General features: G+C 43.4%; 1 protein-coding gene and 2 non-coding genes across 3 annotated transcripts; all 3 read left to right on the forward strand.

Annotated features, from left to right (window-relative positions):
- Nucleotides 1–3,713: 3,713 nt before the first annotated feature.
- On the forward strand, nt 3,714–10,662 carry RPL23 (ribosomal protein L23). The gene is made up of 5 exons (XM_075845162.1): nt 3,714–3,811; nt 4,837–4,920; nt 5,314–5,442; nt 6,611–6,724; nt 10,543–10,662. Exons 1-5 carry the CDS (start codon nt 3,799–3,801, stop codon nt 10,623–10,625), a joined length of 423 nt encoding a protein of 140 aa, XP_075701277.1. The 5' UTR covers nt 3,714–3,798; the 3' UTR covers nt 10,626–10,662.
- On the forward strand, nt 5,001–5,134 carry LOC142666862 (small nucleolar RNA SNORA21). Its single transcript, XR_012851753.1, has one exon. It is a non-coding gene; the product is annotated as a small nucleolar RNA SNORA21 (small nucleolar RNA).
- Nucleotides 6,167–6,299, forward strand: LOC142666863 (small nucleolar RNA SNORA21). The gene has a single exon (XR_012851754.1). It is a non-coding gene; the product is annotated as a small nucleolar RNA SNORA21 (small nucleolar RNA).
- Nucleotides 10,663–16,023: the final 5,361 nt, after the last annotated feature.

Genomic DNA, 16,023 nt, shown 5'->3' on the forward strand with positions numbered 1-16,023 from the left:
TGTTTTAATTGTGTATGTATATTTGTTTGGGTTCTGGGGGGTATCCATATTTATGGAATAATAAAGTATATATTTTTAGACAAAACATGTCTAGAACTACCTTGTTGCACAAATTGTGTGTTTGAGAAATACATAGGTTTTCAATTGAAAAACAGCTCCAAAAACGTCTAAAAAAAAATGCCTGAAAAAAAACGTTTTCTGCTTCAAAAACGGCTGAAAATCAAAGGCTGTGTGAGTATGTGCACACACAAAATAAAAAACATCTGAAAATACGTAGCTGTTTTCAAGGGAAAACAGCTCCTGATTTTCAGAAGTTTTTTAAGCCACTCACGTTTTTCCAGCTGTTTTTGGAGCTGTTTTTCTATAGTCAATGAAAAACGGCTCCAAAAACGGCTCAAGAAGTGACATGCACTTCTTCTTCGCGGGTGTTTTTTTACGCAGCAAACGTCCCAAAAAACGTCTGAAAACACTACGTGTGCACATACCCTTTCCCTTGAAAACAGCTCTGTAATTTTCAGCCGTTTTTAATTTTAAAACGCTTTGAAAAACAGCTCCAAAAACTCCTGGATTCAGAGGCTGTTTCCTCTTGAAATGAGTCCCGTATTTTTCTGCCTCAAACATGTGAACATAGACTTATATCAAGGGCCCTAATGCATAAAAACTGACTAATAAATGCCTGAGATTTATCGAAACGAAAAAATGTAAAAGTAGAGTAATTCCCCATAGCAACCAATCAGGCTGCAGCTTTCATTTTCTAAAGGAATTGTGAAAAATGAGAGCTGAAATCTGATGGGTTGCTATTGGCAACTTCTTAACTTTTCCTGTATCAATTTTTTCTTCAATCTAATAAAGTTGAGAGTAAAATCCTCTATATGACCTCACATTCAGGGAACGTATATAATCACTTGCCACCCATGGGTACGGCTCTGTACATACACAGATCACTATCAGAGCAAAGACACACATAGCGATACATGGAAAATATTCATGTTATGTCATAAGGACGACCATATGTATACAATATGGCCATTGGTATTCTTCAGCACAGACTGGAGGGAGAATCTAAGGAGTATTTCCACTAGCAACATTTATTACCTATCCATAGCCCCACTCCTAAGACCAATCACTAGTGCCCCGTTACTTCTCACCGTCACGTTCTCTAGCATATATACAACTGTATGGGATATATGGCAACAGCCTTCGTGAGAGTACTTGCTTGATTTAGTATCTCATCATAGAGAAGCAGCTCACATGCTTAAAGGCTTTGTACACATTTAAAATGCTTGGTGCAACTTTCTAATTACTTTAAATTAAAAATGATTTTTACTTTTTGAGATACAGCTGCTTTGTATCCTGTATACAGAGCAGCTGAATCTAATGCTGAATCCTGAATCCGTCAGGTCAGTGGCACTGACGGGTTCTGTGACAGCGGGTCCTGCGTGTCTCTGACACACAGGATCGAGCTGTTACCGATCACATCTAAGTTCATAACTTAGATGTGATTAATAACAGGTGGATCCTGCGTGTCAGACACGCAGGACCCGCTGTCACAGAACCTGTCAGTGCCACTGACCTGACGGATTCAGGTCTCAGCACAAGATACAACTGCTCTGTATACAGTATACAAAGCAGCTGTATCTCAAAAAGTAAAAAAACATGTAATTAAAAGTAATTAGAAAGTTGCACCAAACATACTGAAACACATTTATTTAAAAAAACAAACAAAAACAAAATACATATTTTAAAGGTGTTCATAGCCTTTAAAGGGGTTGAACTAAAATAAAAAATGATCACCTATCCACAGGAAAGAGAATTATCGCTGGGGGCCTCACCACTGGGACCCCCACCAATCACGAGTATGGTGATCCCGGACCCCTGTGCCCCCTCACTGCTGCTGGCACATTGAATGGAGTGGCAGTCAATCATGTGCACTGCCGCTCTTTTCAAAGTGTATGGAATTTATGGAAACAGTCGAGTACAGCAAATGGAGTGACAGGTACATGCTCCACCGCTGATCCATTCAAGCTCCTACTCACTGCTGGGGGTTCTGGGACGAGAAATGGGAGGTTTGGGACCCCTGTTCTCAGATAATTATCACCTATTCACAGGACAAAATTGTTGATTCTGGGAATACCCCTTTAATTGCTGCTCCCTACAATTTCTCACGCGGACATGCTGGTGAGGAGGAATGGGGACTTGGATCCCCCATTACTGGTGTTTGTTGGGGCACTTGGTAGTGAGGGTCTCAGCGATCTGATGCTGGCCATACATATTAAAACAGCTGTCGGACGAACAAGGTATTTGTTCAGGAGACAACTATTCCTGCTGATACCCCCATACACATGCATGCTTGGTTCAGCATGTAGTCTGAATGTGGAGAGGGAGATCAGCCGCTGCCACACTCCTCTGGTGGCAGCTTATCTCCCCTGAGAACAAAAGGATTGAGCGTCTGGAAATACAACTGTCCAATACTTCTCTCCCCTGACTCGGGAGGCCCCCATACCCATTAGATGGTCGGACGATCCTGTCAAAATTCCCAGACCCAGCCTGAAATGGCTGATAACACAGAACAATAAGCACAGCAATGCACACGACTGTAAAAAATCTCCACTCGGTTCTCCTGGACGCAGACACTTTTCGTATCACTACGGATAGGTGTCCATGCCGGGAATTATGGAGCATGTCCTTCTTTTCGTATTTTACGGGCCATGCTCTTAGGCCTCATGCACACGACCGTAGCCATGTGCACGGCCGTGATTTTCGGGTCGGCCGGCTGCGAACTGTCAGCCGCGAGCCGCCCGCAAATCGCGGGACATGCACATGGCCGCAGCCATTATTTTCAATGAGCCCGGACCGCAGAAGACGGCCGTAATAAGACAGGTCCGTTCTTTCTGCGGTGCGGGCTCCCGGGCCATGCACGGACCGTAAAAACTATGGTCGTGTGCATGGTCCCATAGAAATGAATGGGGCCGCAATTCTCCCGTGGATTTTCGGGGGAATTGCGGCCGCAAAAGCACGTTCGTGTGCATGGGGCCTTATACTGACCGCTGACGGCCGCAGCCCGCATTTTCGGCCCATTCTCCCATACAAAGCACAACCCATAAAACGCAAAAGATAGAACATGTTCTATCTTTTGCGGTACAGTTCTACGGCACGGACAGCTCTCCGTAGAGATACGGAAAGGTGTCCGCGGCCAATAGAACTGAATAGGTCCGTAATTGCGGACCGTATTACTGTCCGCAATGACAGAGATTTTTTACGCTCTATGTTCCAGTGGAACCCTAACTTTATGTATAGACAACCAATTTTGTCAGGAATAAACCATAACTAACGAGACACGTCCTATTTGGAATTGTTAGAATATTCCCTTCCATTCGGGTGAATTTGGCTGCCTTGAAATTCTTGTGCAGCCATTGTGGTGTGCAGGGACCCAATTTAGCGCAGTAGCTTTATTTGCACTATGGCCTCATTGTTCTTGGGGATAGTTGGAGTCCAGCAGTTGGACCCCACATTAATCATCAAGGTTTGGCATATCCTAGCAATAAGCCACAACGTGCTATAAACGAAAAAAAACAAAAAAACTTTAATCAGTCCAATTATCCATTAGTGGCTGCTGGCTGAGTAGCTATAACTTGAAGACTCGTTTTTGTACTGGGCTCAGATTTACAGGAAGATTGGCAGTACGTAAAATGAACGCCGCCAACCACGTATCACGTGATACATCCGCCCAGCTCACTCTGTGGCTATTGGTATATCCCGGCATCCTTTGCGGCCTGCTTTCTCTTTCCGGGAACCAAGATGTCTAAGAGAGGTAAGGGCCGCGAGTGGTGTAGCATAATCCGCGTCCATCTTCTAGTAAAGAGTCATGTCTGACCCCTGGATGTGGCCCGTCGGCGTCTGAACACGACTCCCCATTGTTTGCTGTGGATATGACGATGGGTTGGGGGTTCACGACGGGCTGGCAGACATTTTAAGCCTGTGGTAGTGGAGCGGAGTACGGAGGCCTGCAGAGCCATGTTTGAAACCTCGCTGTATGTAAGTTGTATGTATGCTGCGTGTGATATCACTGGTCATGTGCTGGGCATATATATCCAGTGCATGTGATGTTAGTGCAGAGCTGCCCGTAGGTGCCAGTCTGCCCTCATGCATGTTATTAATGTGCCCTTTTATTAGCTGACCTAACATTACATCTCCGAGGCTTTGCCCCCTCTGGTAAAAGTCCCATCTGACCGTAATGATCGTGGCCATAGACAGAGTGCGGCATATTTACAGGCATATCCTAGTGCACACTCGTGTAATGTAGTGTCTGCCATGTACCCTAACCTGGCACATGCATGGTAAAAGATGTACAATTACACTATAATACTGGCAGAAGTCTCCATTGCTACCCATAGAGTTGAGGGGGTATTGCCATGTATAGCATATCCATGTAATCTGCCTTAAATGTCCCATAGATGCAGGTTCAGATGTGGGACTCCCACCTAGCTCTAGGATGGGGACCCTGTTCCTACCTTGCCCGCTCTCCGTGCAGTGAGTTATGAGGTGTTGAGGAGTACAGAGGGCTGAGCTGTTCTGTTTCCAAACCTTGATGTAGGTGAGATCCACATCTATCGCACAATCTCCTAGAGAAGCATATCCCTTTAAGTTTTTTCCTGTCTTGATGGCAGCCGAAGAGGCTGCTGTAAAAAAAAATTATAGAATAAAATTAATGTCTGTCAGGTCCTGGTAAAGCCAGATTGAGTTTTTTAGATGGTACATTTGACGTGTGTTATTATTTACAGAATGTTGTATATCTGAGGAGCTGGTCATGGTACTAAACATCACTCCTTCTTTCAGGGCGTGGAGGTTCTTCTGGTGCGAAGTTTCGCATCTCCCTTGGTCTCCCCGTGGGCGCAGTCATCAATTGCGCTGATAACACAGGTAATTTTGCATGGAATCTGTTATTCTTTTTGTAATCCACTGGTTCTCTAGTTATTGGGCTTGTCGTACATCTTCTGTAGCCTCTTCTTTAAAGCACTTGTTGTGTCTTCACAGTGGCATAGCGAGTTGTCGTGGAAGAGGAGATGAAAACATTATTTTTGGGTGAAGGGGCAGCCGCATGTGCTGTAGTACTTCAATCCGTAATGTGACATGCATTATCTGCTGGGTTTATTTGTAGGGTTGATTTTGGATCCTTTGCATTGTTGAACGGGTGACCGGCTTGGGTACAGGAAAATGTAGGGGGGTCAACCATATGTACGCTTGATTGTAGTCCATCTCCGTGATTGAATGTTTGCAGGTACGATTCTTGTAATGTATCTCCATCCTTACTAGGTGCCAAGAACCTGTACATCATCTCCGTCAAGGGAATCAAAGGTCGCTTGAACAGACTGCCAGCTGCTGGTGTTGGTGACATGGTGATGGCCACAGTTAAAAAAGGAAAGCCTGAATTAAGAAAAAAGGGTGAGTTGCATGTTGTGCCACATTGGCACTAACCAATGTTGAGGTGACATGGAGTCCCATTGTGGCATGTTCTTATGGGTGTAAGATTTCTTATTCTGGATGTCTTCGAGTGTATATACCATAAGTGCTGCGTAATATGCTGGCGCTATATAAATAAAGATTATTATTATTATTATAAGTGCCTGAACCGGGATCCCTATGGTCCTGCAGCGCTCTGCAGAATGTCATTGACTCCCATCGACTATATTCTGATCCATTTGGGAGACACCCAATGGGCAGCCCTGCTGTTACTTCTCTCTACATGAGGCGATTTGCCAGGTTTTAGGATATATTCACAAATAGGTTTGTATGGTTTTTAAAGTGTTTGTCTCATCACAGACCACCCCTCTTTAATTTGAGACCCTGTGGCTCCTGGTAAGTTACTCGCTGCTAAGTCTGCAGGAGTCCTGAAAACAGCAAATTTTTCCTGGAGGAAGATTTGGCCGCAGTGCACTGCAGGTGGAATGCAGCACTACGTGGCGGCAATTCAGATGTTCGCTAGCGACTCACCCTAATAGGACGTGCAGACTTTTTAAGCCCTGATTGTATGCCGTGTAGTTGCATATATCGCCCAATTACTCCACTGTAGTAGTGTTTTTCTAATATGGACCTGACATTCTAATACCAGAACAATGAATTTGCATTGTATATTTTGTAGCCGTGGGGGTTTGTATGATCGCAAACACCTCTCCTTAAAGCACTTGTTGTGTCTTCACAGTGGCATAGCGAGTTGTCGTGGAAGAGGAGATGAATACATTACTTTTGGGTGAAGGGGCAGCAAGATGTGCTGTAGTACTTCAATCCAGGATGTTACAATTTTTTTTTTTTGTTTCAATTTTGGAGCCTGAAATAATAGAAGTAATAGGTGAAACACCTTGTAGGTATTTCTATAACCTAAAAAACCGCACAAGAACACACACAATCTACATCCGTGCTTACAATCGTCAGATGACCCATGTCTTGTATCTGAGTCACTTAGATATAAATATGTTTTAACCAGTAGACGTACTGTTAATATTTTAATTAACAAGAGGCCGTCTCGACCGAGCTTAAGTGGAGACACGTACGTACTTGTGGATAATCTGTTCAGGTTTTGCTAATATTTTTTTTTTTATGTTTCTCGCTACAGTGCATCCGGCAGTGGTAATACGACAACGAAAATCGTACCGGAGAAAAGATGGGGTGTTCTTATATTTTGAAGACAATGCGGGGGTGATAGTGAACAATAAGGGGGAGATGAAAGGTATGTTGTAACTATTGGAAGTCTCATGAGTGCTATTGAGTTGGTCTTGTCTAATAGTTGTCTAATAGTTTCCAATATTGCGTTCATTATGAGGCCAGGATCACAGGGGTTTGATGCAGTATTTAAAGAGGCTCAAATCGCTATCTCCTATTGCATGTGATCGGCGCTGCAATGTAGATAACAGTAACGTGTTTTTTTTTTAAAACTTTCGTTTTTGGCCAAGTTATGAGCAATTTTATATATATTCAAATGAGGTTTGAAATGGACAACTGGGCTTTTTTTTTTCGTTATGTCCAACTGGGCGTGTATTGTGTTTCTAACTCGCTGACCAATCAGTGACCAGTCAGCATCATACACTCTACATTTATTTACACAACAGCGATGTGCAGCCACATAAACAGAGATTAACGTTAATCAAGTGTCCTGATAATGAATACACATGACAATCCAGCCTGGACGTCATGTGTATTCAGAATCCTGACACTTCTGAGTCTTTTCTTTTAGATTTCTAGCAAGGGAAACGAAATCTCGCAAGATTACGGAGGTAAACAAGATTTCGTTTCCCTTGCTGGAAATCTCACAGAAAAGATTCAAAAGTGTTAGGATTCTGAATACACATGACGTCCAGGCTGGATTTCAAGTGTATTCATTATCAGGACACTTGATTAACGTTAATATCTGTTTATGTGGCTGCACATCGCTGCCCCCCCCCCCCCCCCCTCCCAAACTGCTTCAAAACTGTGTGATCATGGCCTTTGTGTTTATACCTTGCAGTTGTAAGAATGACTGTATCAATATTTATAACCTGCCAGGTTTAGAGTGTTCACATAGTGCAGCACAGAACCACATCATTACCACACTGGTAAAAAAAACAACTAAATGCATGTAAACTTTTTACTGCAATTTTAAATTACATTTGTAGTAACTTCCATAAAGCTGCAAAACCTCAACAAAGACCACCTGTATTTGCGCTCTGACATCCCGTGTGGTTACACCCTTGGACAGTCATTAGTAGGTCCGCGGAGTGTCACCTGCAAATTGAGGGCCATGCACATGGCCGCGTGCATTATTTTCTATGAGCCTGGACCGCAAAACACGGCTGTAATAAGACATGTCCGTTCTTTTTGCGGTCCAGGCTCCTGGGCCATGCATGGACCGTGGAAACCATGATTGTTTGCTATGGCCCATTGAAATTAATGTGGCCGCAATTCACCTGTGGATTTTCAGGGGATTTGCGGCCGCAGAAGCACGTTCGTGTTCAATGGGGCCTTGGACCTTTTCACGTCCTGCTGTATTTAGGAGCACGTTAGGTATTTGTTCCAATAAGCTACGTTTAGCCATGGATCACACTGACCTAGGAGGCCCTCTATATTGCCTAGCTCCAGCTAAGAAGACCAATAAAAAATTTGCTTAAAGGATAGCGAGTATGGTGAAACTTTGCATAAGTTTATCAGTAGATTACCCTCTTGGGTCATACACTTGCATTTTCTTTTGCTACCTACAGTTACGTGGATAACTTCCCTGAAATACACAATTAAGAGGAACACTGAATCCAATCGCTAAAATGGGTCCCTTTATTAGACAAGTTTTGCATACAACAATACTTTGGGTCAGAAAGTTTTTATCACACTTCATAAAAGATGATCTGCGGTCAAGATCAGAGTATGCAAAATGTGGGTGAATAAATGAAGATGTTTTCCTTGTTTAAGACTGTGGTTCCTCTTTATCTTGGACTTTGTATGCAGGACGTGACCGCCTGAATGGACAGCTGTCATCCTAGCTACCATTTGTATATAAGAAGTGAATTAGAGCAGTGATCCAAGGTGCTGTCAGCCTGGTATTCTGTTAGCGGGTTAAGGTGACCTTACTGGGTCCTATGGTACCAAGTGCTCAACGGGGTTGTCCAGGGTTGGAAACACATGGCTGCTTTATTTCTGATATGGAGCTACAACTTTCCATAGGTTGTATAATATTACGTTTTATCCAAATGCAATGGCGCCAAGCTGCATTACCAGACAGAACCCATGGACAGGTCTGAGGGTATGTGCACACACACTAATTACGTCCGTAATTGACGGACGTATTTCGGCCGCAAGTCCCGGACCAAACTCAGTGCAGGGAGCCGGCTCCTAGCATCATAGTTATATACGATGCTAGGAGTCCCTGCCTCTCCGTGGAACTACTGTCCCGTACTGAAAACATGATTACAGTACGGGACAGTTGTCCTGCAGAGAGGCAGGGACTCCTAGCATCGTACATAAGTATGATGCTAGGAGCCCGGCTCAATGCACTGTGTTCGGTCCGGGACTTGCGGCCGAAATACGTCCGTCAATTACGGACGTAATTAGTGTGTGTGCACATACCCTGACAGTGTTTTAGGAATATAAGAAGTCATGACTTTTTAATCCTGGACAAACCCTTTTAAGCAACATAATCGCAAGTTTGTTCATTTTGACCAAGAGTGGGCAGGCAGCGTAAGAAACGGCAACGTTAATCTTGTGGCTTTAGTTACTAGCGTAGTTGACTCTTTAAGGAGCCACCTGAGAAAATTCCATTAAATCTTCCTACATCATGCAAACCGAAGCTCGCTCTTTAGGGGGAGTTCACACTGAGTTTTTTTTTTACGCAGAAACCGTGTTGGAAAACGTGCCAAAAAGGCAGAAAATGCTTCCCATTGGTTTCAATGGGAGGCGGAGGCATTTTTTCCTCGCGGAAAAAGGGGGCATGCTCTATCTTTGAGCGTTAACGCCTCTGGCCTCCCATTGACATCAATGGGAGGCAGAGAAAGTGTATTTCGCCAAAAATCGGCGTGCAGGCAGAGCAAAATCTGCCTCAAAATTCCAAATGGCATTTTGAGGCAGATTTTCCTCCTGCGTAAAAACTCTGTGTGAACCCAGCCTTATTGTGCCAACTACAAATGTTTAATTTATTTTAGTAATATGGGCCATGCAAGCTACAACTATTAGAAAAACATCAGTGTATATTTTGTAGCCGTGGGGGTTTGTATGATCGCGAACACCTCTCCTTAAAGCACTTGTTGTGTCTTCACAGTGGCATAGCGAGTTGTCGTGGAAGAGGAGATGAATACATTACTTTTGGGTGAAGGGGCAGCCACATATGCTGTAGTACTTCAATCCAGGATGTTACAATGTTTTTCTGAGCACTTCCTTGTATAAATGGATGACTTAAATCCTGCAAATACCCAGTAATGTAGGTGCCAGTGTCATAGTGCATCAAACATTTTTTTTTTTATAATATTTTTTGCCAGTATAATGGGTTCAGAAATGTTTCCATAGAAAACATATAATGTAACCTGCCTCCTTACAGTTTCAATGTCCTATATACATAGAAGCTGCATCGTTTGCTTTCAGCAGATTCCGCCCGTTCATCTGAACTGACTGCTTGGCTGAGAGCAGGACCTGTGTGTGTCAAAGATAGACAGTACCTAGAGCAGTCGGTTCACTTCACTGAGTGATTCAGCTAATAGCGATGATGGTTTGTATAGAGGGTACATAGAAGCTGTATCGTAAAAACATAAGAAAATAAAAATTTAATTTGTAGATTCAAAAATGTTTTAAGATACAGCTTCTATCGGTCTCTCAGCTGATTTCTGTCTGTTTAGCTAAAGTGAACACTCTGTTTCAGAGACACACAGGACCAGCTCTGAGCAAAGGATCCAGCTAATAATCATCATCTAAGTTACGAGTGTAGCATAATGTGGATGACGGGGTCCCTTTAATGGTGTAAATCTGGCAGCATTTCCTTTTATTTTTGAGATTGGAACATATTCCTTATATTGGGGTTCTGTTTCTTTTCAGGTTCAGCAATCACAGGCCCTGTGGCAAAGGAGTGTGCTGACCTGTGGCCTAGGATCGCCTCCAACGCAGGAAGCATTGCATGAACATACCCTCTTTGTATAATAAAATAAACCAACAAAATCTGGTTGTACCAAAAAGTGTTTTTATTTGGCATGGGAGCATTGATGGTGAACTGTGATGGGGGAGGGTAATGCGGCTCATGTAATGGTGGTGCAAACTATTTAGAGGAGTTGTTTAGCACTTCTGACCCAAAGTAGATAATCTGGTCTAAGATATTGCTGGATGCAGCTATAGAAAAGTATTCTAGTACCTATTTATTCTATTGCAGTGGGTAAAATCCCTATAATTTCTGAGACTCTGAAGCTGATGCCAAAATGTATGTTTCTCTCAGTCTTCAAGACAGATCCTGTTGTGGGGTGGGGGCTAAAACCATGCAAAAAAATGCAGTTGTGAACCAAGCCTATGTGTCTTGGTACAGCGATATAACAAATGCCTTATTGCTTCTGGAGAAAATGTTGCATGCCAAGATTTTTCTTTTGTCAAACTGTATACCTATGTGTGAAATCACATGTGCAGTAGCGCTCCAACTCAAGTAGTGCAAAGCCGTAATAATGTGTCCATGAGCACTTAGAAAACAGAAGTGCAAACCCTGCCTATCGGGATTCATTTGTCCTTTGACAGTCAGAAAAGTGTAAAATACTGGACTATTACGGCCAGCAAAAGAGAATGAAAACCTGACTGATTCATTATTAGTCTATAATCATTACGTGTCTGTCATATCCCATCAAAAGGGACCCAGTACAAGGACACCTGGCAACATAATCTGAGATGGTGGAAGGTTTAGGGCTGGGTTCACGCCTGCATTGTCATTCTGTTCTGCTCCATCAGAAGAGCAGAACAAGGGAATAACGGAACCAAAGTGTCTATGGCACGATGGACACCGCTGGTTGCTGCTGGAACACATTGCCTCTTTTTTAATAGGTTCGTCGGGGTGTCTGATTTTTACCGCACACAATAGCACAGCATTCTCCGGTAATCCCTGCCGGATCTGTAACGTAGGCCTTAACTGATGCAGATGTGAACGAAGCCTGACAGGTACACAAATGCTTTCATTGGTATCTTTATAGTGTATTGCCTCAATACGTTTTCCAGGCAATAATAAACGGGCTGCAAATGGCCCTTTTACACCGGCCAGTGCAGCGAGCGCCCATCAACAAGACATTGGTGATCGGCGCCCGCTTGCCCCTGTCTCACGGAGCTCTGGATGGGGACGAGCGGTCAATACTCAGGTAGATGTGCTGCCGACCACGATAATCTTGTACTTTTTAAAACAACGACCAGCAGATCGAGTTTTTGCTAGTTCATCTGCTGAGCGTTCCTGTTTACACAGGGCAGTTATCACAACGCGCATTATGTTAAGGGCTCGTCTGCCCGATAATCGTCCTGTGTAAAACCCCCTTATGGCTCTAAAGTGGAAAATACTTTTCAACATAGTCACTGTATAGAGTCTAAGTTCCAGCACATCTGATAATGCCCTTGCCCCCTTTCGTCATCTCTAATCCAATGACGTGGTTTCCATACTGATTGTCATTGCTGTGGTCTTGGAAACTGCACTTATTTCTGAATGGACAGGAGTAAACAGGAGGCTCATGTTCTCTTCTAAAAGCATATGGAGAATGTCCATACACATGGAGCATGTACGGCTGTGTACTAAGGATGTGTCCGAGCACCGCTGTACAGGCTCTGGCTTATGTGGTTTAAGTAATTTTAGCTTTAATAAATGGCCAGGTGATTTTTTTTTTTTAATCTAGTAGGCAATCTCGACTCAAATGTACCCTGTATCTAAGTTCTATTGATTGAAATTCTGTTTTGTTCCATATAGGCTATCAACTCCTTTTTTAAAGGGAATGTGTCGCTAGAAATTTTTTTTTTTTTCTTCAGTTAAACAGTTAGTATTTAAGTGATTAAACATTGTTTTAATTTTTTTTATTTTTTCACGAGTCAGGAAATATTATAAATTAGATTTGAATTTATAACAGTTCCATGTGCTGGTCACTAGAGGGAGCAAATCCCAAAATTGCCGCATTGCAATGTGGTAAAGCAGCCTCATTGCTTTATGCTGCAAATTTGGTGTAGACCCACACGCTCTAGTGAGCTCACACAATCCCCCCTCCCTTATCCTGGCTAGTTCCAGGAGAAAGGAGCGGTTTGAATCTTCTAATCCTCCTACACTGCATTTGCTCAGAAAATGGCGGCACACAGTGTAGGAGGATTACATACAATGGTAATCAGACAGTATAACACGAACATAATGCACACACACCACATACACAAACATAACTTACCTACTCCTGCCGCCACTGCTGCCTCCGATCCTACTCCTTGCGTCTTTGCTGCCCGGAACATATGTCCGGAAGCCGCGACCGGAAGTAGTCCTCTCACTGTTCGGCCGTGGCTTCCGGCCCACAAGAAAATGACGCCGGATGTCGCTCAGCCGAAGACCTTCCTTTAGGACTGTGTGGGAGCGGCGGATGCTCCGTTCCCACAGACGGCGTACAGCATAGTGAATGGAACGGCTCCCGTTCGCATTCTCTATGGGGATGTATGTGCCGTATTCCATCTCTGTATGTGTCATTAATCGACACATACAGAGATGAAAAAAAAAATGGCAGCCCCCATAAAGAAGAAAAAGTAATAAAAAAGTACAACACAAATAAATAAAATGTATTTTAATAACATACTAAAAGCTAATTTATATTAAAAAAAAAATTTGCGACACTTTTCTTTTAAGGTCTTTCACATTGCAGTGAGTTGCATCAATATTTGGGAACCAGAACCAGGAGTGGAATGTAAGAGGTGCAATCTTTCCATTAGGCCTCATGCACACGACCGTATTTTTTCCCACCCGTAAATACTGGCGTAAATACGGGTCCGGTGTCACACGTATTCCACCCGTATTTACGAGCACGTTTTTGGCGGCAAAATAGCACTGCACTTATCGGCAGCCCCTTCTCTCTATCAGTGCAGGATAGAGAGAAGGGACAGCCTTTTCTGTAATAAAAGTTAAAGAAATTCATACTTACCCGGCCGTTGTCTTGGTGACGCGTCCCTCTCTTCACATCCAGCCCGACATCCCTGGATGACGCGGCAGTCCATGTGACCGCTGCAGCCTGTGATTGACCTGTGATTGGCTGCAGCGGTCACATGGCCTGAAACGTCATCCAGGACGTCGGGCCGGATGTCGAGAGGGATGCGTCACCAAGGCAACGGGCGGGAGACCGGACTGGAGGAAGCAGGAAGTTGTCGGTAAGTATGAACGTCTTTTATTTTTATTTTTTACAGGTTTATTCTGATCGGTAGTCACTGTCCAGGGTGCTGAAAGAGTTACTGCCGATCAGTTAACTCTTTCAGCTCCCTGGACAGTGACTATTTACTGACGTCGCTTAGCAACGCTGCCGTAATGACGGATGCACACATGTAGCCACCCGTCATTACGGGAGCTCCATAGACTTCTATGGACTGTCCGTGCCGTTATTACGGCCTGAAATAGGACATGTTCTATCTTCTTCAACGGCACGGGCACCTTCCCGTGAGAAAACGGGAAGGCACCCGTCGCCAATAGAAGTCTATGAGCCCGTTATTACGGGTCGTAATTACGACCCGTAATAACGGGAGTTTTTACGGTCGTGTGCATGAGGCCTTATACTTCTCGCTGTAGGTTCTGCTCCTTGTTTTTGCTTCCAAATACTGATGCAAAAGCAAATATTTTCATTAGTTATTGTAAAATATTGCATATGAAAATGTTAAAGAAAAAAAATGCTGTGCAGCCTATTTTGATACATATTAAAGGGGTTTTCCGACAAACATTTTTATGTTGTCCATTAACCAAAGGTCCACTGCATTCCAGCGTTGTAATATACTTACGTTTTTAAAAAAGGCCCTCGTTCTCCGCTCTCCCTGAGTCACATGACCTGTGATGTCATGTTTTCTCCTGCCTCTAGTGGCATCCCGTATACCAATCACAGGTCCGAGTATACGGAACGTCACTAGTGACACTTAGTTTAGTGGGTGTGTATTGTCACAGCATGCGCCTGCTGTTTAACAAGTACAAAGCTTCTGGCATCTGCATAGAAACGAATGGAGCGCTGGTTTAGCATGCGCTCCATTCCATCCAGAAAGCGGAGTAAACAAATAGGTTGGAGCGTGAGTAAGACTACTTACTAATTTTATTTTTTTTGTAGGGATACTTTCAATAGGTCAACTTCAGTAGCGGAACACTTCTTTTTAGGGGGGGGGGGGGGGAGTCTTGGAAAACCCCTTTAAGGCTTCCAGAACATAGGCCATGTATGTATGTATGTATGTATGTATGTATGTTTGAAATAGAAAAAAAAAGGAATCTGGCAGTGTGCATTGCCTGCTTAATGCCTTTTTTTTTTTTTTTTTACACAGGCCAACGATTGGGCAAACCAATGCTTATATAAGGGCCAGTTCCCGATCATTGCCAGGGCAACAAACCGCTGATGAACGAGCAAATGTTAGTTCATCAGCTTATCTGCTCGTTTATCCGGCCAATAAAATGGTCGCTATTCGGCAGCACATCTCCCTGTGTAAATTGAGCACACTAGAGCGAGTGTGTCTTCTCCAATTTTGCAGCATAAAGCAATGAGGTTGCTTTACCACATGCCAATGCTGCAATTTTGGGAATTGCTCCCTCTAGTGACCAGCACCTGGAAATGTTATAAATTAGAATCTAATTTATAATATTTCCTGACTTGTGAAAAATAAAAACAATGAGTATATACATGATTAGACATTGTTCTAACTGTTTAAATAAAAAAATTTCTAGTGACACATTCCCTTTAAAGTCCATTCTTCCCGGTGGCTGCCAATAATTTTCCATCGTCGAATGGAATCGGTACTTCTGATATTTTTTTGTTCTGCTACTCTGAGTGGAGCAATGGAAACACTGACGCAGATGACTTGCGACCTACCGAAAACAGCACTGATAATGGACATTGAAAGCTCACGCAGTGTGGATTATGGATCCGTAAGGCCTTGTTCACATCTGCGTTCAGGGTTTCCTTGTTATGCTAAGTCATAGGAGCAGAATCGCGAAAAAAAATGTCAGATGTGATGGAACTCATTGACTTTAATGGATTCTGTCGTGGCTGTCATTTTACTGGAAAATTAGGGTATGTTCACACGGCCAAATTACGGACGTAATTCGGGCGTTTTACGCCTGGAATTACGTCAGAAATGATGGCTTGAAAGCGTTGACAAACATCTGCCCTAACCCGGGGTGCCCTCTTTGATGTCTCAGTGTTTTTCTCTACGACTCAAGGATTTAGTGATAATGCCATAGTGGAGAGCTGCTCTGGTGGTTTTATTACATGGGTATCTATTTATTTGAATCCACACTATATAATATTTAATTTCCCAGCAAGCAGCTTCCCCTTCTGCATGTGCTAACAGATAAATATT

The sequence above is a fragment of the Rhinoderma darwinii genome, chromosome 13, assembly GCF_050947455.1.
Source record: "Rhinoderma darwinii isolate aRhiDar2 chromosome 13, aRhiDar2.hap1, whole genome shotgun sequence".
Taxonomy (NCBI): domain Eukaryota; kingdom Metazoa; phylum Chordata; class Amphibia; order Anura; family Rhinodermatidae; genus Rhinoderma; species Rhinoderma darwinii.

Excerpts from the sequence above, each read along its gene's own strand:
- RPL23 (XM_075845162.1), top strand. Across the intron at positions 5,443-6,610 it reads GCCTGAATTAAGAAAAAAGG|TGCATCCGGCAGTGGTAATA; the intron begins GTGAGTTGCATG and ends TTCTCGCTACAG. Across the intron at positions 6,725-10,542 it reads CAATAAGGGGGAGATGAAAG|GTTCAGCAATCACAGGCCCT; the intron begins GTATGTTGTAAC and ends GTTTCTTTTCAG.